Source organism: Procambarus clarkii, chromosome 71, assembly GCF_040958095.1.
Source record: "Procambarus clarkii isolate CNS0578487 chromosome 71, FALCON_Pclarkii_2.0, whole genome shotgun sequence".
NCBI lineage: Eukaryota > Metazoa > Arthropoda > Malacostraca > Decapoda > Cambaridae > Procambarus > Procambarus clarkii.
In genome coordinates, this window is record NC_091220.1 from 9,327,588 (window position 1) to 9,354,495 (window position 26,908).

Below are 26,908 nucleotides of genomic sequence, written 5' to 3' on the forward strand. Positions count from 1 at the left end.
CTCCCACATCTTGTCCCTCGGTTTTCGGTCTGTTATGACCGTTTCCCTGGGGGTTCTGTCTGGGGCTGTGCTTTGCCTTTCTGTGGTGTTTATCCGCCGGCAAAATGTGATGGTTTGGGCTGCCCCTGGTTCGATTCTGGTTCCCTTTGGGTTCTTTGGTATCCTTTTGGGTTCTTTGCACATGTTGTGGTTGTGCTGGGACTTTGCGGTTTTGCTGTCGAGGTGGGCCTTTCGATGCAGTTTTGTGCCTTCTTTGCCTGGCCGGCGTGTGCTCTCTGCCCACTGGTCAGCGACTTGTAATTTTCTTTTCTAGTGTATGTGTGCATGTATACATGTACATGTGTACACTGTATGTGTACGCTTTTACATGTGTACAGTGTGTGTGTGCACATGTGTATGTGCATACGCACATGTGTAACATACCTTGTGTGTATGTGTATGTGCATATACATGATATGTATATATGTGTATGTGTACTTTTTCTTTCGGAAGGGGCTCTGTTCCCTTCTCTGTTGACGAGGCACTGGGGGAGCAGCTTGCTCTGTTGACTCTCGTATGGTCCCGCTTTTGGTTGTCTTCTGGCCTCTGGTGGCAGCGGTGGACGGCTTCTCCCCCTTTGGGGGGTTCAGAGCTGGCGGGGTGGGCTTCTTCCCCTGCGCTTCGTCATGTCATCCTAGTTGGTGCATTGGGCGTGGTCGATCCGCCTCATCCTTCTGGGGTTCCCGTCTGCTCTTTGCAGATATGGGCCTTTCGAATCTGCGGTTCTTCTGGACAACTTCAGTCTGCGTCCTGGTTTCTATGCCTTCCTTGGAGGACTGTTGTCTCCTGTCCGGCTTCTGTTGGGGCCGGGTGCCTAGATGGTGGCCCTGGACCTCCAGGTCAATTCTTGGCACGTTCCTCTCCAGTTTTTGCAATTGGCACTTTGTATTTTCTTGCATCTTTACTGGATCTTAGTGCCATCTGAGTCTGCTTGAGATTCGGTGTCTGGCCTACCTCAACGACTGGCTGGTGTGGGCTCCCAGTCGGTCCGCTTGTCTGCTCGCCAGGGGTGTGGTTCTTTCCAGATCGCCGGGTTTGGTTTCCTGGTGATCAGGAGGCCATTCCATCTGTTTCCGTCCCTGGTTCAGACCTGGGCCTTTTTTAGGGGCTATTGTGCCACTCCTTGTCTTCCCCTCCAGAAGTGTTACTGCGGCTGTGGTCCCGCCTTCGGCTGTTCATGAGGGGGTCCCGGGTTGCTCAAGCAGTTGCGCTGAAGTCTGAATTTCGACGTGCTGGTCGGCCTGCGGGATCGGGTTTGGCTTCGGCGTCTGTTTGGTTCCTTCGGAGAACTCCCCTTCTGCCTCTTGCAATCGTTGGGTTCGTTCCTCTGGGATCTTGTGTTGGTGCTGCGTCACCAGCTTCCTCTTTGGGGTTTTCGGAGTTTCGTGCCTTGGCACCTTCCCGAGCCTTCGCTCGATGTGTTCACAGATGGGTCATCTCTCAGCTGGGGCTTTGTGACCAGTGCTCACCAGGTCGGCCGGGGATGGTGGAGTCTGTCCGTCCGTCGGGCTCACAGCACAATTCGGGAGTTCGTGGCTGTCTGGTTTGTGCTTCGGAGGGTATGGGTCACTCGGTGCTCTACCATTCAACCCCATTCAGACTGTTCTCTAGCGGTTCTTGCCGGAACCACAGGGTTTCTCTTAGGTGTTGACCTTTGGGGTTGGTTCCTTAGAGTGGTTCGTTTGCTGGATTCTCGGGTTTTGGCTAATCGTGAGGTTCATGTCCGGGGTGTGTCCTGCGTCCTGGCGGACAGCTGTCTCGGTTCATTCCTCTGTTCGCGGATTGGCCAGTTGTCGCCAACTTGTCTCGTTGGCTCTACCGGACGTATGGACTCCTGGCCATGGACATCTTCGGGTCGGTGTGGTCTAGGCGTCGCCCATTTTGTGGCGCCCTTACCCGCCTGCGAGGCATTCACGGTGGATGCTTTTTGGCAGGACTGGTCGAGGTGGGGGTACCTGTTCCTCTTCTCCTGGTCCAGCTGTTGCTCCGGGTTCTGGCTCGGTTGCAGCCCATTCCCACAAGAGCAGTCCTTATGGTTCCTTGGTGGCCGGCCCGGCTTATTTTCAGAGGCTGCTTGATAGGTGTCCGAACCCGGGGCGTTTTCCCTTGGCTCTGCCTCTTTTGGCAGATCGGATCGGTCCTGTTCGTGACTGGTTCGGCCTTCTCCTCTGCTCTTCGCGTCTGGTATTTTGACACGGGTCTCACCATCTTCGTGGTGTTCAGGTGGCCTTGTTGACGGTGTCCCACCTGCGAGATTCGTCTTGGTGGCAGTATGACGATCCTGGTGTTCTATGCACCTTTTCTTGCTCTTCGTAGGTTGTCTTTTCTTTCACATCGGGTTGTCTTGTCCTTTCTTGGGTTTTCAGGACTACAGTTAATTGATGTTTCTTACTGTCGCTTGGTTTTGTGCGGCGCTGGCGGTGCCGCTCCGGCTTGCGTTCGGGGTGGACGTCACATCTGCCCCGTTTCGTACACTCTTGTGTTTTGTTTCGCCTCCGGCCTGCTCATGCGTTGCCTGAGCCGTCCTGGTCCTTGATCAGGGTGCTTTCTTTTCTTCTCTTTAGTTTGTGATAGCCTCTTCGGTTCAGGTTTCTGCTCTTTGATACTGGTGGTAGATTTGTACGTGTGCAGCCTTTCTCCGTCCTGGCGACGGTCGAGACGGCTGCTTTCCGGAGGGGTTCTTGGGTTATTGATGCTTGATTGGTTTGGCCGGGGGTGCATCCTGTGTTGTCCGGTTGCGTTTTTCCCATTACCTGCGTACCATGTCTGGGGATGTGCTTTGGTTGATCTGGTTCCCCTCGTTCCCTGTTTCAGGGCTCGGGTCTCCCAGGTCGTCCACAGAGTTTTTCATTCCAGCCTTGCGGTCTGTCTTTGCGCCCATGCTGTTTGGACGTTTGCAGCTTTTGATGTGGTGTTGGTGACGTCTAGGGCTCATTTTGGGCGCAGGGATTTGAGGGTCGCACAGGTTCTTGGCCGCCCATTCTTTATGCGCGTCTGCTCCTGTGCGTTCTTGTTGCATTGGGTCGCAGGATGCAACTTGTTGTCTCAGCTTCGCGTTGCGGAGTTTGTTGTGGCCGCCTCCCGGGTTAGCCCTTTCTTTTCCTTCTCTTTGGGTATGAAGCTCCAGGGAGCCGTAGTGGTTTCCTACAGAAAACCAGCGTTGAATGTAACGAAACGCCATTTTCTGGGTGAGCCCCGGAGGCTCCCTGGCAACCCTCCCTCCCATTGGGCGGCGTTTTTTTTGCGTTGGTTGAAGCTTAGCTTCCGAACTGAAGCTTGACAGCCGGCGTGGTAGGTTTAGGGATCCCCCCTCCCCTTCTCGGGGCAGGGAGGGCAGCGCGGCCAACCAGCGCAGCAGTAAAGTGTGAAGGGCTGACACGGGAGGCAGCCGCCACAAACTCCGCAACGGGAAGCCGAGACAACAGGTTGCATCCTGCGACCCAATGCAACAAGAACGCACAGAAGCAGACGCGCATAAAGAATGGGCGGCCAAGAACCTGTGCGACCCTCAAATCCCTGCGCCCGAAGTGAGCCCTAGACGTCACCAACACAGCAGCAAAAGCTGCAAACGTCCAAACAGCATGGGCGCAAGGACAGACCTCAGTCTGGAAGACCTAAAACTCTGCGGACGACCTGGGAGACCCGAGCCCTGAAACAGGAAACAAGGGAACCCGGATCAACGCAAAGCGCATCCCCAGACATGGTATGCAGGTAACAGCAAAAAAAAAAAAAAAAAAAAAACACGCAACCAGATAACACAGGATGCACCCCCGGTTGACCCAATCAAGCATCAATAACCCAAGAACCCCTCCGGAAAGCAGCCGTCTCAACCGTCGCCAGAAGGACGGAGAAAGGCTGCAAACGTACAAACCTACCACCAGTACCAAAGAGCAGAAACCTGAACCGAAGGGGCTAACACAAACTGAGGAGAAGATAAGAAGGCACCCTGATCAAGGACCAGGACAGCACAGGCGACGCATGAGCAGGTTGGAGGTGAAACAAAACACAAGAAAGCATACGAAACAGGGCAGATGTGACGTCCACCCCTAACGCAAGCTGGAGCGGCTCCACCAGCGCCGCACAAAACGAGGCGACAGTAAGAAACATCAATTGACTGTAGTCCTAAAAACCCAAGAAAGGACAAGACAACCCGATGCAAAAGAGAAGACAACCTACGAAGAGCAAGAAAACGTGCATAAAAACACCACGAACTTCATACTGTCGCCGAGGAGAAGGCCGAACCAGTCACGTACAGGACCGGTCCGACCTGCCGAAAGAGGCAGAGCCACGGGAAAACGCCCCAGGTGCGGACACCTATCAAGCAGCGTCTGAAAATAAAGCTGGGCCGGCCACCAAGGGACCATAAGGACTACTCTCGTGGGAATGAGCTCCAACCGAGCCAGAACCCGAAGTAACAGCTGGACCGGGAGAAGAGGAACAGGTACCCCCACCTCGACCAGTCCTGCCGAAAGGCATCCACAGTGAATGCCTCGCAGGCGGGTTAGGGCGCCACATTAAATGGGCGATGCCTAGACCACGCCAACTCGAAGACATCCATTGCCAGGAGTTCATAAGTCCAGCAGAACCAATGAAATGAGTCGGCGACGACTGGCCAATCCGCAAACAGAGGAATGAACTGAGACAGCTGTCCGCCAGGACTCAGGACACACCCCGGACATGAACCTCACGGTTAGCCAAACCCCGAGAATACAGCAAACAAGCCGCTCGAAGGGACCAACCCCAAAGGTCAAACACCTAAAAGAAACCGTGTGGTTCCGGCAAAGAACCGCCAGAGAACATTCCAAATGGAGATGAATGGTAGAGCACCGAGTGACCCAAACCCTCCGAAGCGTAAACCAGACAGTCACGAACTGCAGAACCGTGCTGTTAGCCCGACGGATGGACAGACCTTACCATCTTCGGCCGACCTGGTGAGCACTGGTCACAAAGCCCCAGTTGAGAGATGACCCGTCCGTGAACACATCGAGCAAAGGCTCGTGGAGGTGCCAAGGCACGGAACCCCGAAAACCCCAAAGAGGAAGCTGGTGACACAGCACCAACACAAGATCCCCGGAGGAATGAACCCAACGATTGCAAGAGGGGCGGAAGGGGAGTCTCCGAAGGTGCCAAACAGATGCCAAAGTTAAACCTGACCCTGTGGGCAGACCAGCACGTCGAAGTTCAGACTCCAGCACAACTGCTCGAGGAACCTCCGAGCAACCCGGGACCCCCCTCATGAACAGCCGAAGGCGGAACCACAGCCGCAATAACACTTCTGGAGGGAAAGACAAGGAGCAGCCCAAGAGCCCTAAACAAGACCCAGCCAGGTCCGAACTCGGGACGGAAACATATGGAACGGCCTCTAGATCGCCAGAGGAACCAAACCCGGCGATCTGGAAAGAACCACACACCTGGCGAACAGACAAGCGGACCATTTGGCCGCTTATTGGCCAGTCAGTCCGGCCCACACCAGCCAGTCGTCGAGGTAGGCCAGACACCGAATCCCAAGCAGACTCAGACAGGGCACCAAGATCCAGTAAAGCTGCGTAAATACACCAAGTGCCAATTACAAACTAGGGAAGGCAACAAAAGCGGCAAGCCTGAAGCCCCACCACCAACTGTGCCAGTCCCAGAAAACTGGAGAACGTGCCAAGAATTTACCTGGAGGTCCAGGGCCAACATCTAGGCACCCGACCCCAACAGAAGCCGGACAGGAGACAACAGTCCTCCGATGAGGGCATAGAATCCAAGGCGCAGACTGGAGAAGTCCAGAAGAACCGCAGATTCGCCAGGCCCATGTTTGCATGAAGCAGACGGGAACCCCAGAAGGATGGGGCGGATCGACCATGTCCAAGGCACCCACTAAGATGACATGATGAAGTGCAGGAGAAGAAGCCCACCCCTCCAGCCCTAAACCCCCCAAAGGGGGAGAAGCCGTCCGCCGCCACCACCAGAGGCCGGAAGACAACCAAAAGCGCCCACTAACTGCGGGACCATGCAAGAGTCAACAGAGCAAGCTGCTCCCCCAGTGCCCCGTCAACAGTGAAGGGAATAGAGCCCCTTTCGAAAGAAAAAGTATACATACATATATACACATATATACATATATATATTATGTACATATACATATATACACATACACATACACACAAAGGTGTATTACACACACATACGTATGCACACACACGCGCACACATACACATAAAGGAAAGGGGAACATATTTCTGAAAATAGTATATACAGTACCAATATAGATGGACTGAGATCGAAAATATTGGAGTTGAAGGATATAATTCAGCTCAAAGTCCCAGATATTATCGCATTAACAGAGACTAAACTTGAAGAAAATATTTTAAATGAGGTCGTGTTCCCAAGGGGCTACTCAGTTTGGAGACGTGACAGGAAAACTAAGAAGGGGGGGAGAAGTGGCTGTGCTGGTGAAAGAACACCTGAAGGTAAGAGAATTAATGTTTGAAAACCCTAAAGATATTGACATAATGGCATTGCAGCTCTGTAATCAAGATGATAATCTGATAATTTTAAATGCCTACAGCCCACCAGCAAGCAACACATGGACAAAGGAAGAACTGGATGACAAACGAGAGGGTCTCATAATGGTCATGAGAGAGATTATGGTAAGAGCTGACAAAGATAAATCCTGATTGTTGGTACTGGGGGACTTCAACTTTAAGGCAATAGACTGGAAGGCCCACGAGGCAAGAACACAGGACATTTGGACACGCAGATTTGTAAACCTCATCTTGGAGAAATTCATGTATCAACACGTCAAGCAGGCCAAAAGAATGAGGGAAGGGGATTTTCCGTTAGTACTGGATCTAGTATTCCCCAGGAAAGAAGAGGTATTTGACATCCAATACCTTCCTCTCTTTGGAAAGAGTGATCACGTCCTCTTGGACATTAAATACGTTATGCGATATAATCTAGTAAAGAATGGGGACAGTGAGACAGTTGTTAAACTCTATTTCGAGAGAGGATGCTATGGGGAACTTAGAATTTGCTTTCTTGGGTATAATTGGACAGACTTGTTGCTAGGCAAGGAAGTAAATGAGAGGTATGCCAAATTTTGCATAATATATTGATGAAGGCACACAAACATTCATACCAAAACAGACATTCAGACCTGGAAAACTGGGTTGGTTCAACAGAAATTGCGAGAGGGCCAGAGATCAAAAGACACAAGCATGGAATCATTATAGAAAGAGGTAAAACCCCCAAACATACCAGCGATACAAAGATGCAAGAAACAACTGCACGTCAGTAAGGAGAGAGGCAGAGAGGAACTTTGAGAACGGTATAGCAGACAAATGTTAATCAGATCCAGGCCTTTTCTATAAATTCATTAAAAGTAAGCTGCAGGTAAAGGATAATATTCAGGGGTTAAAAATGGGGGACAGATACACGGAAAATGAAAAGGAAATGTGTGAAACATTAAACGAAAAGTTCCAAAGTGTGTTTGTACAAAATGAGATCTTCAGAGGACCAGACACAATAAGAATTCCACAGAACAACATAGAGCGTATAGAGGTGTCTAGAGATGAAGTGGAAAATATGCTAAAGGAGCTAAGTAAGAATAAAGCAGTTGGCCCAGATGGAGTTTCACCATGGGTTCTGAAAGAATGTGCATCTAAGCTCAGCATTCCACTTCACCTGATCTTTCAGGTATCTATGTGTACAGGAGTCGTAGCAGACGTGTGGAAACAGGTACTCCACATAGTTCCAATCTACAAAAGTGGCAGCAGGGAAGACCCCCTCAATTATAGACTTATATCAATGACTAGTGTAATAGTGAAAGTATTGGAAAAACTAATCAAAACTAAATGGGTAGAACATCTGGAGAGAAATGATATAATATGAGACAGACAGTATGGTTTGCGATCTGGAAGATCCTGTGTATCGAATTTACTCAGTTTCTATGATCGAGCCACAGAGATTTTACAGGAAAGAGATGGTTGGGTTGACTGCATCTATCTGGACCTAAAAAAGGCTTTCGACAGAGTTCCACATAAGAGGTTGTTCTGGAAACTGGAAAATATTGGAGGGGTGACAGGTAAGCTTCTGACATGGATGAAGAATTTCCTGACTAATAGAAAAATGAGGGCAGTAATCAGAGGCAATGTATCGGACTGGAGAAATGTCACAAGTGGAGTACCACAGGGTTCAGTTCTTGCACCAGTGATGTTTATTGTCTACATAAATGATCTAGCAGTTGGTATACAAAATTATATGAACATGTTTGCTGATGATGCTAAGATAATAGGAAGGATAAGAAACTTAGATGATTGTCATGCCCTTCAAGATGACCTGGACAAAATAAGTATATGGAGCACCACTTGGCAAATGGAATTTAATGTCAATAAATGCCATGTTATGGAATGTGGAATAGGAGACCATAGACCCCACACAACCTATATATTATGTGAAATCTTTAAAGAATTCTGATAAAGAAGAGATCTAGGGGTGGTTCTAGATAGAAAACTATCACCTGAGGACCACATAAAGAACTTTGTGCGAGGAGCCTATGCAACGCTTTGTAACTTCAGAATTGCTTTTAAATACATGGATGGCGATATACTAAAGAAATTGTTCATGACTTTTGTTAGGCCAAAGCTAGAATATGCAGCGGTTGTGTGGTGCCCATATCTTAAGAAGCACATCAACAAACTGGAAAAGGTGCAAAGACAAGCTACTATGTGGCTCCCAGAACTGAAGGGCAAGAACTATGAGGAGAGGTTAGAGGCATTAAATATGCCAAAACTAGAAGACATAAGAAAAAGAGGTGATATGATCACAACGTACAAAATAGTAACAGGAATTGATAAAATCGATAGGGAAGATTTCCCGAGACCTGGAACTTCAAGAACAAGAAGTCATAGATTTAAACTAGCTAAACACAGATGCCAAAGAAATATAAGAAAATTCACTTTCGCAAACAGAGTGGTAGACGGTTGGAACAAGTTAGGTTAGAAGGTGGTGGAGGCCAAGACCGCCAGTAGTTTCAAAGCATTATATGACAAAGAGTGTTGGGAAGATGGGACACCACGAGCGTAGCTCTCATCCTGTAGCTACACTTAGGTAATTACACTAGTTGGATGTCGATTTGCTTCTTTGTTTGTTTTCTTTTGTGGGGAGTTCTTTGGCTCTGTTTGGACGTAGGTTGCAATTTTCAGTATAGGGCTTGTATTGCTTCACCTACCTTTCTGGGTGCTTTCCCTGGTCGAAGGCAGAAATGACATACTCTAATTGTAGTGCGCTCATATGGCCTTTGCTCCCTGTGCCTCTGAGTGGACCAGGTTCTGGCTCTGGTAGGCACAGAACTCCAGGGACTGATAACACCAAACCAATATGACACATGTCAGTTTGGATACCTTTAGGGATCCAACGGGGCTCCCCACAGAAAATCAGCCAGTCAAATGGGTTAGTAAAACAAGATAAGCTGTATTATGCCCCTTGAAAATTCTTACCATACTTTAGAAGCTTATCTTATTATAATTAAATTACTACCTCTTAAAGGTTCAATTATATTTCTCTTTATTAATTGAGTTTTATCAGATGCAGAAGGATAAAAGTGCAGTAATTACCAATTGCAACACCTTATAACTAATTTTTCCTGATCAAAATAATCTTATCTCTATGATCTTAGTTTTTAGTTTTTAATCGCCGTTCTTAGTTTTTAATCGTCGTGACACAATACAGAGGTGCTGCTTTGAAGGCCTCTAATCCTCTGATCAAAATAATCTTAACTTTATGAAACCGCAGAGAGAGAAGAGAAAGCGGTACACAAACAATAGTGTAGTAGGTCAACACACACTAGTCACCTGGTAAGTGGCTTCCGACGTGATAAAGCTTATGAGTGTACTGCCCCTTGCCATCGGGTCCCGGCCCATCCTCGTAAGGTTCATTCACGAGGATCTCCACACCGCTGCCTTCCCCATGGCTTTCTTGACGTGATTTTTTCTATGAGAGTGAGAAAATATTGTTAGTCAGACACATCAGTAATAAAACTAGAGTGCTTTTATATATAACTTGCTGCAAACATAAAATATAAGGGTAATATGCAAGTAATGTATTGATCCAGCACATCAAGGTGTCAACAAAAGCATGGTGTATGAAGCAGATGTTTCCATGAAGAACAAGAGTGTTACACATTATTAAGGTACAGTAACAGGTTATAATAATGGCTGAAAAATATTTAATAAAAAATAAGGCCATAATGATCCTTCACATCTATTTTATATTTGCTATTACAGTACTGAACTTTCATTTAAGTAAAAAAAAAATTTCTTCAATACACCACACCTCCAGTCCTATACGGAGATGTATAGTATTACAAACAACAAATATTTTAATGAATATTTTGCCGAGGATCTTAATGGAAAGATTTTAATGTATTACAGAACTTTAAATTAAACATTTAATTTTATTTCTACAGTAAAATTTTATGGTTTAATTAAGAACACAAGACAATACATAATTATATGAATGAATTATTATTTTACTGTAACATTTTATAGTTCATTAGCACAATACTGTGGGACCATGCCCCGAAAAGATCATAGCAGTCTGAAACAAATTGGCTAACAGACAAATTCCTGTTGAACAAGAATTCTGTATCTGTCTGCCCAAAACACTGTGCATGTTAGTGACTTTGAAAGAATATTACAATCAAACCCCAATGTATAGACTTTCTCAACCCAATGTGCCTTCTTGTATATAAATAAATAAATAAATACATAAATAAATAAATAAATAAAGAAATGCTGCCTTTTCATCAAGTTATCATGTAATTGTGGTCTGATTTGACCAAAAACCCAGCGAATGATGTGATGACACACCTGTGCAGGCGATGAGTCACAATAACGTGGCTGAAGTATTGTAACACTGTAAAAGTGTTTGGGTTAGTTTATTTAAAATATATATAGAGTACACGAGTCACAGACAAGGATCTGAGAGGCGCCAGTTGTCTGCCTGAGATCTCACACCTCTAACCGTTAATGACCCCAAGTGACCTGAGGTCAGATCATGATAATTTCACCTTGCTTCCGCTAAGCTTATAATTGGAGCCGGGTAGCCTTCAAACATGCCGACGTTTAAGGAGTGGCTTGGTAGTGCCGGAGGCTATCTACTTGTGGGCGGAGTTAGCTACTAGGTTCCCCAATATAAACTCGGAGAGCTATCCAGCATGAAGGATTAACAGACAGAACGGCAGTCAGGAGAGCAGAGCAGACGGGAGGCTGTCGGCCGGCAGGGCGGGAGTCTCCGTCAACTACAAACCCCCCCCCCCCTCTCTCTATTCAACTTAGACTCAGTCCTCGGTGAGTGAACATTAAGGTGACTTGGTCGTGTTTACATATGTTGTGTGATGATCAGGGGCAGTCAAGTTGTAGGGTTCTCGAATTCTTGGATGATGACTCTCTTTAACATTTTAATTTAATTGCTAAATTATGATACTTCATGGGAAATATAATTATGAATTTATTATTTAAATTGTGTTTAACTTTGTTCCCTAGAGATTTGAGTTGAGGTGAGAAAGCCTCTGTGGTTACTGGTTTCATGGTTTAGAATGAGTACATGATAAAGATGGGAACTACTAATAATGAACTCATGATAACATCTTTGGTGAATATTTTGATACAGACAAGTTCCATTCCTTGTCTTGTATGTAATGATCATGAATGGATGGTGGCAGCATTTCGTCTTCTACTATCAACTCTTCTACTTCTACTATCTACTCTTCTCCTTCTACCTATCTACACCTCTCCCTCCACCCCTCTCTAAACTCTCACTTTCAACTATGACCCTCCTCGCCCCCCCCACCTCCCTACCTCTTACCCCAAACCCTCACTAATTACTTCACTATTCATTTCTTTCCTTTCGTTTCCTCTTATACGTTTGTGGCAATTGATTTCTGTATTCTAGAGTTCTCTCTAGAGTTTCGGGTAACTGATCAAGTGACGGCGCCTTGTAGTCTTAACACCTAGGTAGTCGAATACCTAGGTTACAAGGTGTTGAACGAGAGAGGTTGCCTTAGGATCTCTGGGAGTGCACTAGACTAGTTAGCTAACTGGGGACGGGATAACGGACTAGAGAGAGCTGTTTCCCCCGGCCTCGTTAGTTAACTGGGGGGTGGAATAATGGACAAGATAGAGCTATTTCCCCCCACCCCCCGTTACAATGATGGCAGCGGTGTTGAACAATGTTGTAGGTAGTTGGTGTTCTTTTAACATTGTTCAGTCCCACGTGTCTTTTTGCCGCTCAGGCGCTATCAGGGAGATCTTGACAGGTGTTTTACTTTCGCGAGTTAGCGAGTTTTTTTCAGGCTAGGAGATAGTGATTCTCTAGTGTTGTGGTTTAGTGATTTTGTGAGTTTTGTGAAGTTCAGGGAATGTTCACCAGAACTTGCGTGTGTAGTGATTAATGTTAGTGATAAGATTTGGTGATTTGGGAACCTAGCGGTTGGTGGGTAGGGGAGGTCACCTGAGTGTGACAGGTGACCTCGCATGTCCCACGGGGACACCCAGCCACCGCTGGTCTCCAGGTCAGTGGGGAGTGGCAGGTGTAGTTCTTAAGTAGTTTTTAAGTGGTGGTTCTGCTCAGATTATTGCGATCGACTGTTTTACTCCATTTGAACGCAATAACCCGAGGTGTACTGGTATTGTACAGCATGCTAGGGGGAGACTTAGTATGTCAGTAGACTTCACGTTGGGGACGCTCGACGTTAGATAGTCTGGTCACAGGGGTGGCAACAGTTTGGAGTTGTTGACCGGCGGAGATGCTAGGGAAACACTCTGGGTCACGTAGGTGGCTGTAGGTTAAGGGTGGGAGTAATGGTTAATTATGTACTTAAGATTAGGAACGGTACAGTTAAGTTTAGGCTAGTGTTTTGTCTATTAGTGTTGATTTTTTTTTGTGACAAGTTAAAGGTAGTGATGACCTTATTCTCTCTTCTCTAAACTTTCCTCTGTTACTGTTTTATGTTCCACCAAGTCAATATCATTCAGAGTTAATTGGATTATTAAAAAAAAAAAAAATTGAAGTGTAGTTGTTGCCAGGAGGAGAGCGTTATGATATAACTGTGTAACCCTATACAAACTACAGGGTCACACAACAGCATGGAACACGGGTATTGTCGCCTTTATGTTCAATTCACAGGTGGGAGCCAGAGGAGAGGCGCGACGCATATACAGAAGAGAGAGACGGCTGCTGTGTACCACACTCACGGGCGTTTATCACCTCCACCACGACCAGCCCACTACCTGGAGGTCATGGCTCCACCACCATCACCACCCCAGGGGACCCCAAGATGCAGCCCTCTCGGTCAGTCAACATTGGTCTACCCAATGGACCCCAGGTCGTTCTGCAGACGACCCCAGACGACCCAGTTAAGATGGAAGAGGAACAACAACGACTCCAGTCTGTCCCACCAACATCGGTCTACCCAGGATGGACCCCAGGACGGACGGACCCCAATGGACCCCAGGTCGCTTGTCAAAGACCCATGGGAGGAGGAAGAGAGAAGAAAGAAGAGAGAAGAAAGAAGAGAGAAGAAGGAAGAGAGAAGAAAGAAGAAGAAAGAAGAAGAAGAAGATAAGACAAGCTGAGTGAGACACGATGCCTCGTGTCCCTTGCTGGTGTCAGCATCATTGCATGGAGCGTAATTGCAAGACAGGATCGTTTGCCTTAACTGGCCGCCCCTCCTGCAAGCATGTTGCTCTGTTGAGTGATTCATCCTGTGTCGTGCGGACTTGATGTGGCTGTCAGAAGTAGCTCTCTGAAGGAGGCGTGCTGGAGCAACAGGGAGGAAGAAGAGTAGGATGGGATTTCTACTGTTGGCAACTATATGAAGGTCTCGAAACTTGTAGTCCCTATAGCTGTGAAGAACCCCAATATACGTCTCTCATGGTGACTGACGTAGGGCCAATTACAGATCAGCTGGGACAACCGAATTCCACGGTCCTGTGCGCAGTTCAAGTAGTAACGGCTTTCGGGTTGACCAAGGGTTGTTGTGCGTTAACGACGGAGAAGCGACGGAGGCAGTTGTGTTGAAGAAATGTGGTACAGGATTATCTACAAGACCAAGCAGTGACGTCGCCCAGCCAGAGACAATGGACGTCTGTCTACATATTTCATTTTTTAGAGTAGGATGATGTATATTTGTTTAGCTAGGATGTATTCTTTTCGTTAATAAAGTTGTCGCACACAGCTAGCTTGCTTTAGCAGTGTTGCAAAAACTTTATTTTCGGGGAGAAGGGGAGATGTAACACTGTAAAAGTGTTTGGGTTAGTTTATTTAAAATATATATAGAGTACACGAGTCACAGACAAGGATCTGAGAGGCGCCAGTTGTCTGCCTGAGATCTCACACCTCTAACCGTTAATGACCCCAAGTGACCTGAGGTCAGATCATGATAATTTCACCTTGCTTCCGCTAAGCTTATAATTGGAGCCGGGTAGCCTTCAAACATGCCGACGTTTAAGGAGTGGCTTGGTAGTGCCGGAGGCTATCTACTTGTGGGCGGAGTTAGCTACTAGGTTCCCCAATATAAACTCGGAGAGCTATCCAGCATGAAGGATTAACAGACAGAACGGCAGTCAGGAGAGCAGAGCAGACGGGAGGCTGTCGGCCGGCAGGGCGGGAGTCTCCGTCAACTACAAACCCCCCCCCCCCCCCTCTCTCTATTCAACTTAGACTCAGTCCTCGGTGAGTGAACATTAAGGTGACTTGGTCGTGTTTACATATGTTGTGTGATGATCAGGGGCAGTCAAGTTGTAGGGTTCTCGAATTCTTGGATGATGACTCTCTTTAACATTTTAATTTAATTGCTAAATTATGATACTTCATGGGAAATATAATTATGAATTTATTATTTAAATTGTGTTTAACTTTGTTCCCTAGAGATTTGAGTTGAGGTGAGAAAGCCTCTGTGGTTACTGGTTTCATGGTTTAGAATGAGTACATGATAAAGATGGGAACTACTAATAATGAACTCATGATAACATCTTTGGTGAATATTTTGATACAGACAAGTTCCATTCCTTGTCTTGTATGTAATGATCATGAATGGATGGTGGCAGCATTTCGTCTTCTACTATCAACTCTTCTACTTCTACTATCTACTCTTCTCCTTCTACCTATCTACACCTCTCCCTCCACCCCTCTCTAAACTCTCACTTTCAACTATGACCCTCCTTGCCCCTCCCACCTCTCTCCCTCTCACCCCAAATCCTCACTAATTACTTCACTATTCATTTCTTTCCTTTCGTTTTCTCGTATACGTTTGTGGCAATGATTATGTATTCTAGAGTTCTCTCTAGAGTTTCGGGTAGCTGATCCAGTTACGGCGCCTTGTAGTCTTAGCACCTAGGTAATCAAATACCTAGGTTTACAAGGTGTTGAACGAGAGAGGCTGCCTTAGGAACTCTGGAGGTGCTCTAGAATAGTTAGCTAACTGAGGACGGGATAACGGACTAGAGAGAGCTGTTTCCCCCGGCCTCGTTAGTTAACTGGGGGGTGGAATAATGGACAAGATAGAGCAATTTCCCCCACCCCCCGTTACAGTATGTTGACCAGACCACACACTAGAAATTGAAGGGACGACGACGTTTCGGTCCGTCCTGGACCATTCTCAAGTCGATTATTCGTCGTCGTCCCTTCAATTTCTAGTGTGTGGTCTGGTCAACATGACACACCTGATTCTGGATGAGTCTTGATGGCTTCCTGAAGCTCCATGCAATTGGATCACATCAGATGCAAGAGTTTTGTTTAGTCTACTGGTGACCAGTGCCTGGTTCCTTCATAGAGGAGCAGGGAGCATTTGACAATTTGCCACCACACTGGGAAAGCCTCCAGAAAGTCAACAAAGCTTTACACACAAGACAACTGGAGGGTAAACAAAGACTAAACCCTTGAAAACACCCCAGAACTCTGAAAACAAATCACAAGGAACAAGAGAAACTTGAAAAATTAGCGAGAAAGCAACTAACCTTTACGCTTTGCGTAATAGTGGCTTTAGGCATTGTATGTACTAGCTCTATCTATAAAGCCAACAAACTTTGTAAAATCTCTTTATGTATGTACCTTACCTAAATAAAAATTATTATTATTATTATTATTATAACCTCATACGGAAGGAAGGAGTCAAAGAGCAACCGGGGCTCGTCCAGAATGAGGCATTTCAATACATTCTTGCCCGAAACGCATTGCGTAATAGTGGCTTTAGGCATTGTATGTACTAGCTCTATCTATATATCAATCCATTAATGTAACATCACTTGTATGTATATACCTTACCTGAATAAACATCTGAATCTGAATCTGAATCTGAATCTACATTCAATACTAGGTTTCTGGATTTACATTAAATGCTGTTTTTTTTTTTCTGCCCCCAGTGCCTCTCTGAAGCTAACCAACCTCAGAAAACAAAATGAGACTTACTAGAGGGGAGGAGGAGAGGCAGCTTGCACTAGAACAAAGAAGAAAATCCAGGCTAGGAGAAATGCCTAAGGTAAGACATCAAGTCAAAAGTCACACTAAGTACCGGGCTGCCAGAACTCTCTTAGAATAACTACCTTCCCCACGCCCCCAACCCCACTCTCAGAGTCCAAATATCAACCAAGGACATCTCGGAGAAAATTCTGGCCAATGCAGCAGATTTGCAAACATTGTGGGCCTGAGGGTAGACCACAAGCTGGCCAGATTTGATGACATTGTGAATGACCTTGGAAATATGAACCTTTAAACAGGGGCCAAGAAAACAGGGGCCAAGGAAACAGGGGGCCAAGGAAACAGGGGGCCAAGGAAACAAGGGGCCAAGGAAACAGGGGGCCAAGGAAACAGGGGGCCAGGGAAACAGGGGGCCAGGGAAACAGGGGGCCAAGGAAACAGGGGGCCAGGGAAACAGGGGGCCAGGGAAACAGGGGGCCAGGGAAACAGGGGCCAAGGAAACAGGGGGCCAAGGAAACAGGGGGCCAGGGAAACAGGGGGCCAGGGAAACAGGGGGCCAGGGAAACAGGGGGCCAGGGAAACAGGGGGCCAGGGAAACAGGGGGCCAGGGAAACAGGGGGCCAGGGAAACAGGGGGCCAGGGAAACAGGGGGCCAGGGAAACAGGGGGCCAGGGAAACAGGGGGCCAGGGAAACAGGGGGCCAGGGAAACAGGGGGCCAGGGAAACAGGGGGCCAGGGAAACAGGGGCCAGGGAAACAGGGGCCAGGGAAACAGGGGCCAGGGAAACAGAGACCAAGGAAACAGATACCAGAAAGAATTGTTTCAATGTCAGGGTAGTTGACATGGAATCCACTAGACAGTGATGTGGTGGAGGCAGACACCATACACAGTTTCAGGTGTAGATATGACAGAGCCCTATAGACTCAGGACCTTGTACACCAGTTGTCTGATATTTGGGAGGCAGGACCAAAGAGCCGAATCTCAACTCGGGAGTACAATTATGTGAGCACAGGGTCAACCAACAATGCATCCACTGAGGCAGAACCTGTGGCCAACACAAAAGAAGTTGTTCTGGAAACTGGAACATGCTGGAGGAGTGACAGTTTCCACTTCAACTGATTTTTCAGGCATCCCTGTGTACAGGAGTTGTAGCTGAAGTGTGGAAAAAGGCTAACATAGTTCCAATCTACGAAAGTGGAAGCAGGGAAGACCCTCCTCAATTACAGGCCTGTATCATTGACAAGTGTAATAGTCAAAATATTGGAAAAAATAATTAAAACTAAATGGTAGAACACCTGGAGAAAAACAATATAATATCAGACAGACAGTATGGTTTTTGATCTGGAAGATCCTGTGTAATGAATTCACTCAGTTTCTATGATCGAGCCACAGAGATTTTACAGGAAAGAGATGGTTGGGTTGACTGCATCAATCGGGACCTAAAAAAGACTTTCGACAGAGTTCCACGTAAGAGGTTGTTCTGGAAACTGGAACATATTGGAGGGGTGACATAAGCATCTAACATGGACAAAAAATTTCTTAATTGGTAGAAAAATGAGGGCCGTAATCAGAGGCAATGTATCAGATTGGAGGACTGTCACAAGTGGAGTACCACAGGGTTCAGTTCTGGCACTGGTGATGTTCACTGTCTACAGAAACGATCTACCAGTTAGACTATTGAATTATATGAACATGTTTCCTGATTATGTTAAGATAATAGGGAAGATAAGAAACTTAGATGATTGTCATTCCCTTCAAGAAGACCTGGGCAAAATAAGTATATGGAGCACCACTTGGCAAATGGAATTTAATGTGAATAAATGCCATGTTATGGAATGTGGAATTGGAGAACATAGATCACACACAACCTATAAATTATGTGAAAAATCTTTAAAGAATTCTGACAAAGAGATCTAGGGGTGGTTCTAGATAGAAAACTGTCACCTGAGGACCACATTAAGAACATTGTGTGAGGAGCCTATGGTACACTTTCTAACTTCAGAAAGAGGTTTCAAATACATGGATGGAGAAATACTAAAGAAATTGTTCACGACTTTTATTAGACCAAATCTGGAATATGCACTGGTTGTATGGTGCCCATATCTTAAGAAGCACATCAACAAACTGGAAAAGGTGCAAAGATATGCCACTAAGTGGCTCCCAGAACTGAAGAACAAAAGCTATGAGGAAAGGTTAGAGGCATTAAATATGCAAAAACTAGAAGATAGAAGAAAAAGAGGCGATATGATCACTACGTACAAAATAGTAACAGAAATTGATCAAATTGATAGGGAAGAATTCCCGAGACCCGGAACTTCAAGAACAAGAGGTCATAGATTTAAACATTTAAACTAACAAAACAAAGCTGTCGGAGAAATATAAGAAAATTCACTTTTGTAAACAGAGTGGTAGACAGTTGGAACAAGTTAGGTGAGAAAGTGGTGGAGGCCAAAACCGTCAGTAATTTCAAAGTGATTTAAGACAAAGAGTGCTGGGAAGACGGGACACCACGAGCGTAGCTCTCATCCTGTACTACACTTAGGTAATTACAGTGGGACTTCTAACATGGATGAAAAGTTTTCTGACAGTAAAATGAGAGCAGTAATCAGAGGCAATGTAATGAACTGGAGAAGTGTCATGAGTAGAGTCCCACAGGGTTCATTTCTTGAACTGGTAATGTTGATTGTCTACATAAATGACCTACCAAAAGGAATACAGAATTATATGAACATGTTTTTTTTTTTTTTTTTTTTTTTTTTGAGATATATACAAGAGTTGTTACATTCTTGTACAGCCACTAGTACGCGTAGCGTTTCGGGCAAGTCCTTAATCCTATGGTCCCTGGAATACGATCCCCTGCCGCGAAGAATCGCGTTTGCTAATGCTGCCAAGATATCAGGGAAGTTAAGAAACTTACCTCCACCACCTTCTCACCTAACTTGTTCCAACCATCTACCACTCTGTTTATAAAGGAAAACTTTCTAATATTTCTAGGCCATTTGTTTCCTGACCTTGAATCTGAGTCATTGTGTTCTTGATTTTGCTGGTTTAAGGAATTTCTCTTTGTCAATTTGGTCAATTCCTGTTTGTATTTTGTAAGTGGATATCACATCACCTCTTTTTCTTCTATCTTCTGGTTTTAGCATATTTAACGCCTCTAGCCTCTCCTCGCAACTCTTGTTTTTCAGTTCCCGAAGCCATTTTGTAGCATGCATTTGCACCTATTCAAGTTTATTTATGTGCTTCTTGAGATATGGACACCATACAACTGCTACAGATTCCAATTTTGGCCTCACAAAAGTCATGTACTTAGTACAGTAATCTTTAGTTAGTTAATTTCTTCATTTAGACTGACTCAGGCTATGTATGAACTTATTATAAAATTTCTATAATATTTCACCATCCATGTACAGTAATTAAAAGCAAGTCTGAAGTTGGAAAGTGACACATATGCTCCTCTCACAATGATCTTTGTGTTCTTCTGGTGACAGTTTACTATCCAAAACCACCCCCTAGATCTCATTCTTTATTAGAATTATTTAATTCCATTCCACATAATTTGTAAGTTGTTCTGTGTTTTCTATTTTCTCAGATTCTGCATTCCATAACATGGCATTTATTCACATTGATTTCTATTTGCCACATGTTGCTCCAAGCACTCCTTTTATCTATATCAATTTCAAGGGCATGACACTCGTCTGCGTCTCCTATCTTCCCCACTATCTTGGCATCACCTGCAAGCATGTTCATATAATTCTGTATTCCTTCTGGTAGATCATTTATGTAGATGATGAACATTACTGTTGCAAGAACTGAACCCTGTGGTACTCCGCTAGTAACACTCCTCCAGTCAGATACATTGTCTCTGGTTACTGCCCTCATCTGTTTGTCAATTAGAACATTTTTCAACCATGTCAGAAGTCTCTCTGTCACCCCTCCAGCATGTACTAGTTCGTTCTATCCTTCCAAAGCGCAAATCACACTGCCGCGAACTCCTGCACCGTGCTGTGGGCCCAACGGAAGGACGGATCCCACCGCCCCTGGCCGGCCTGTTGAGCACTGTCCACAAAGTTCCAGCTGAGAGACAACGCATCTGTGAACACATCGAGTGACGGCTTGAGTAGGCGCCAAGACACTGAACCCCGAAAAACCCGAAGAGGAAGCCGGCAACACAGCAGCCGATGTAAGGACCCCGGGAGTCGAACCCAACAATTACAAGAGAGGTGGGAGGAATGCCCCCAAAGGAACCAGAGCAGCTGCCAAAGGCAAACCCGACCCGGCGGGTAGACCGTCATTACAAGGTTATGGTTCCCGCACAGACCCTTGAGCCCTGTCAGGTGACCCGAGAGCCCCCCAGAAACAAGCGCATGCGGGACCGCAGCTGAAGGAGACACTCTGACGGAACTGACGAGGAAGCGGTCTGAGAGTCCCACAAAGAGATCTACGGGTGGTTCTAGATAGAAAACTATCACCTGAGGACCACATAAAGAATATTGTGCGAGGAGCCTATGCAACGCTTTCTAACTTCAGAATTGCTTTTAAATACATGGATGGCGATATACTAAAGAAATTGTTCACGACTTTTGTTAGGTCAAAGCTAGAATATGCAGCGGTTGTGTGGTGCCCATATCTGAACACTTTCGCTCGGGGATGACGCAGCATTGCGTCATCCGTTTACTGGCGGTAATGCCAGGCATGACGCAGCATTGCGTCATCCACTTTAAAAATTCGCCAAAAATCAGGTTTTTATCCGATTTTTTTGGGACTGGGTTTAAAATGCGCGCCGATGTCTTCCCATTTTCTTTGTTGCACCTAGTGGCCCGCAGGCGGTGCGGCACACGCCGTCGGCCCATTGTTTTCGTTCCACTGTTGTGACCGGTGTCGCCTCCCCTCGCGTCTCAAACGTGTGAACATTTCGGCTATTTTCCGTGGCGATATTTCTTACTGCGGCTTCAGAAACTATCTACGCTTACTCCACGATGGATACTGATCATGAACAAGGCCCTTCCAGGAAGAAAATTGTGAAAGAAAGGCGTGAAAAGCAGAAGCTGAGTAGTGTACAGGAGAAGTACAAGCATGTGAGACTAACTCCCACCATCCACTCCACCTATACAAAACATGGGTTGACCCTGCAGGAAACGTTTTCCAGGAGCAGGTGGAGTGGATAAAACAAATGTTCAACCCATGTCATGTTCAACACACAACACTGAGGTGGTAAGTGCAAATTTTTTTATTATTTATTTTTTATTTTTTTTTGTTCATATTTTCCCGTATTGTACAGGCAATGTTGTTCTTCAATTGGCCCTTATATGCACATATCCATCTGAAGAATTCTATTAGGAACATTTTCATACCTAAATGAGCGCTGTAACACGAAAATTGAGATTACCACCAGGAAATAATACTAAACATATGTGGGCGGGAATTGGGAGTGTAGCGGGAAGGCGTCTGAGCGCTCACTCACGGCTAACGCGTGGCCCGTCTTCAACTCAGAGGTTGGAGCGTGACCAGGTTTTTTATTTTATATGCTAATATTCCTCTAGAGAATTCTATTACAAACCCATTGAGACCAAAATGAAAGACCTAGGACGAAAATTGAGGTGACCAGAGTGAAAATAGTGAAAACATTTTATCGCGTTTGCGCGCTCCCGGGTAACTCGTTCGCACTTTCTCTGCTTGCTGCAGGTAATTAGCCGGGCTTTTGGAGTTTATATGCATTTAGTGCTGTAGAGAATTTTATTGCGAACACAATGATACCAAAATTAATCTCGTAGAACGAAAATTGAGGTGACAAAGTTGAAGAGAGTATACACTTTTCGGAATTGACGTGCGCTTCCGTGACACACTGGGGCCCATATCGCCCTGTCGAGGGATGGCGCGCGGGGTGCGCGAAAGTGTTAAGAAGCACATCAACAAACTGGAAAAGGTGCAAAGACATGCTACTAAGTGGCTCCCAGAACTGAAGGGCAAAAGCTACGAGGAGAGGTTAGAGGCATTAAATATGCCAAAACTAGAAGACAGAAGAAAAAGGGGTGATATGATCCCTACATACAAAATAGTAACAGGAATTGATAAAATCGATAGGGAAGATTTCCTGAGACCTGGAACTTTAAGAACAAGAGGTCATAGATTTAAACTAGCTAAACACAGATGCCGAAGAAATATAAGAAAATTCACTTTCGCAAACAGAGTGGTAGACGGTTGGAACAAGTTAGGTGAGAAGGTGGTGGAGGCCAAGACCGTCAGTAGTTTCAAAGCGTTATATGACAGAGTGCTGGGAAGACGGGACACCACGAGCGTAGCTCTCATCCAGTAACTACATTTAGGTAATTACAAGGCCCAGGTCCAAACCTATGAGGGAACCAGATGGGACTTCCTCAAGTTCACCAGGAATCTGAACCCAGCTAGCTGGGAAAGCCCCACACCCCTGGCGAGCAGACACGCAGACCGACTGAGAGACCAAACCAGCTAGTCGTCGAAGTAAGCCAACACCCGAACACCTAACAAACGTAGTGGGCCACCATGATCCAGGGTAAGGCATGTGAAGATGCAAGGTGCCAGGTTCAACCCGAACAGGTTGAACGAAAGCAGTAACTCTGACGTCCCAAAACAAAACCGAGCCAGTCCCTGAACTCCAGATGAATTGGGACATGCCAATATGCGTCACTGAGGTCCAGGGACATCATCCAAGCACCCAGCTCCAACAGAAGCTGGACCTGGGACAGAGTGGTCATCCGAAAGAAGGGGCAAAAAACCCAGGGGTTCAGACAGGACAAGTCCAGAATGAACCGCAGGGCCGCACAATCTCGTTTCGGAACTTGAAACAGGAGGGAACCCACCTGAGGAACGTCGTTGTTTCAACCACACACAAGCATACCCACTCAAAGACAACCCGACAGAGGGCAGGAAAAGAGGCCTGCCCTGGCAGCCCTGAACCCCCCGAAGGAGGAGGAGCTACCCAACGCCACCAAAGGCTGCGAGAAATGACCCGAAAAGCCAACGAATCATGGGACCAGGCGTGAGCGAACAGATGAAGCCTCCCCCCATCGCCCCATTGATGAGGCAAACTTTGAAAGGGCCGATGCTTCCTTTATGAAAACCCAACTGGCGCACAGAGCAAGCACCGCGCCGACAAGGCGCAGCCAAGACTAAAGGCTGCACCGGCTCCAAAACTGGCACCTTTGGCCCACCTTAACAGACGGAACCATGGGCCCTGGCACAACCCCTCCGGGAGGAACCCACCCTGGACCCTTGAAGAACCAACATGTCAGACATCGGGCAGCAGCTGGAAGAGGCTGCCTGCATCTGCATATACTGCTCGACTGCAGAAGCAGCAAATAGCAAAGGACAAAGAGGCGAAGACAATCTAAGAGCCAGGGGAATAAGCGGATTCCAAGGAGGAAGCGAGCACCACCTGCCGACATGCGAGGTGTGCAGCGAAAAAATGCAACAGTGCATCCTGCAGGATGAGTGCACACGGCTTCAAAAGGGCAGACGATGGACGAGCAGCCGAGGCCAAGACGCTAGACCCAGGAACGGCCCCAAGTGCCTCTACATCTTCCGTAGGCCAATCCGAAGACAGCTCAAGGAGGGAAAAAAACGTAGGACCAAAGCCAATGAGCCCCATGTGCGTGAGTCCTCAGCCACAAGTGGTGCCAACAAGGAGGGAACCTGCACATGAAGCAGAACCACGCCCACATCCCGCAGAAGAGCTGGAGCGAAAAGGCACTCCTTATGGTGTGCAAAGTCACCCCCCAGGTAAACCTGGACCACAGTCAACGCCTCACACCACTCCAGCGTGCAGGTATGACAGAAGGGGTCTCAAGCATCCCACGAAAACAAAGGGCAGTCCTCTAGCCAGGACGACTCCAGAACCTTGTAACAAACCCAGTATGGAGACGAAGACCCAAACCTGAAGGAAGATGGATCCATTATGGAGACATAATCCGGGTCGCGCAGCAGGTAAGCCGCAATGGTTGCCCGTACCTCAGCCAGAGAGATGCGGGAAGCCAAAATCCTCCGGAAGGCCGGATCCAAAGGACCCGCAGGGACACGGAACCAAACCCAGACAGGAGCCGAACCCAAATCCAAGTCGTACGCAGAGGGGGAAGAGGAAAACCCAACTCCTTGTAAAAGGAAGCCCCGCTCGGAGGATTGGAAAACTCAGGCGGAGTCCAACGGGGCCCAAAGCCCCCAAGTAAGCTCCTCCCCAACCCCAGGAACCTCCACATCAGGCCCCGGGGCCGAGTCATCCTCCAAAGCCCTGGCCTCACAAGTAAAAGCCTGGGCAGCGTGAATTGAAGGAAGAGGATGGGCCCACTAGTCAGACCCCGGAGCTACGGCTGGAGGAACTGACTCAAATGCCTCCGCAGCCACCCCGGAAGGGGCAACCCCCGAAACTGCCCAAGTCTCAGAAACCTCTAAACCCTGCCCCGACCCCGAAGCCCTCAGATGCTTAGGAGTCAGAAGCAGGAAAGGGGGGAGGGGTATACCGAAAGAACCACAGCAAGGAAAGAATGAGGGGGGACGGATGGAACCAAGGCCTAAGAGTCCAACACCCCCACGTCCGAGTCCCTGTGAACAAAACGGGCAGCCTCGGGGGCACCCAGGGAAGCAACCAACCTAGCATGCTGCAGCAACCTAAACCTATCTTGCAAAACTCGAGCTGTCTGCACCCGAATATTATCATCATCAGATTGGGTGAACTGAGTCACATACAAGCAACAAAGCTCGCAGGACTTTGGGTTGAATGTGTCACTGACCCAACAGGCAGCATGACGGAAGCAAAAACAATGAGCATTGCCCTGAGACAAGGGGACAGAGCAACCCTCAAACTCGCAAAAAGCGAGAGGAGACTCAGGGGTCATATCCATTGGACCCAAGCAACCCGGCGGGGTTTCCCAGGGCCCCTAGACTGAGTCTGTTAAGGGTTATCTAAGGCAGGGTACTGCTAACTGGCACCCAAGCTACCAACCAACACTGCTAATGCTGAACCCTCGGGATGTGTCCACTCACAAGGGTGAAGCAGGGGGGGGATACCACCAAACACAAACAACCCTAATACGAGGGTGAAGCAGGGGAGATACCACCAAACACAAACAACCCTAATACGAGGGTGAAGCAGGGGAGATACCACCAAACACAAACAACCCTAATACGAGGGTGAAGCAGGGGAGATACCACCAAACACAAACAACCCTAATACGAGGGTGAAGCAGGGGGGGGATACCACCAAACACAAACAACCCTAATACGAGGGTGAAGCAGGGGGGAGATACCACCAAACACAAACAACCCTAATACGAGGGTGAAGCAGGGGAGATACCACCAAACACAAACAACCCTAATACGAGGGTGAAGCAGGGGAGATACCACCAAACACAAACAACCCTAATACGAGGGTGAAGCAGGGGGGGGATACCACCAAACACAAACAACCCTAATACGAGGGTGAAGCAGGGGGGGATACCACCAAACACAAACAACCCTAATACGAGGGTGAAGCAGGGGAGATACCACCAAACACAAACAACCCTAATACGAGGGTGAAGCAGGGGAGATACCACCAAACACAAACAACCCTAATACGAGGGTGAAGCAGGGGGGGGATACCACCAAACACAAACAACCCTAATACGAGGGTGAAGCAGGGGAGATACCACCAAACACAAACAACCCTAATACGAGGGTGAAGCAGGGGGGGGATACCACCAAACACAAACAACCCTAATACGAGGGTGAAGCAGGGGAGATACCACCAAACACAAACAACCCTAATACGAGGGTGAAGCAGGGGAGATACCACCAAACACAAACAACCCTAATACGAGGGTGAAGCAGGGGGGGGATACCACCAAACACAAACAACCCTAATATGAGGGTGAAGCAGGGGGGGGATACCACCAAACACAAACAACCCTAATACGAGGGTGAAGCAGGGGAGATACCACCAAACACAAACAACCCTAATACGAGGGTGAAGCAGGGGGGGGATACCACCAAACACAAACAACCCTAATATGAGGGTGAAGCAGGGGAGATACCACCAAACACAAACAACCCTAATACGAGGGTGAAGCAGGGGAGATACCACCAAACACAAACAACCCTAATATAAAGGAGGAGGGACACCAAGACAGACCCCCTCCCCCCCTTCCGTGCCAGGCAAAAACAAAAAAGAGAGGAAAACCTCGCAAGAGGACAGTGTACCCAGAGGAAACAGAGCCGGCCGCTGTTATTGGTGAAAACTAGCTACGTAGTATGCCGTACCCCTAACAGTGCAAAAACTACCACTTACCCCAAGGCAAACAAGGGAGAAATCCCCCTAAAACACTTGGGGCGGTGAATCACCAAGCAGCGAAAAACCAACAGAGGTAGATCCAATGTGATTTGTGGAAGGTAACCCCTA

At 47.1% G+C, this 26,908-nt stretch overlaps 1 protein-coding gene across 12 annotated transcripts in view; it reads right to left on the reverse strand.

The window, feature by feature from the left end:
* Positions 1 to 26,908, reverse strand: part of rdgB (retinal degeneration B) — a 507,955-nt gene that overhangs the window by 365,369 nt on the left and 115,678 nt on the right. For all 12 annotated transcript variants that reach the window (XM_069311958.1, XM_069311951.1, XM_045726080.2 and 9 more), the window contains one exon: positions 9,876 to 10,014. In XM_069311958.1, coding sequence (XP_069168059.1) covers positions 9,876 to 10,014 — 139 coding nt within the window. The remainder of the gene's footprint in view (positions 1 to 9,875; positions 10,015 to 26,908) is intronic.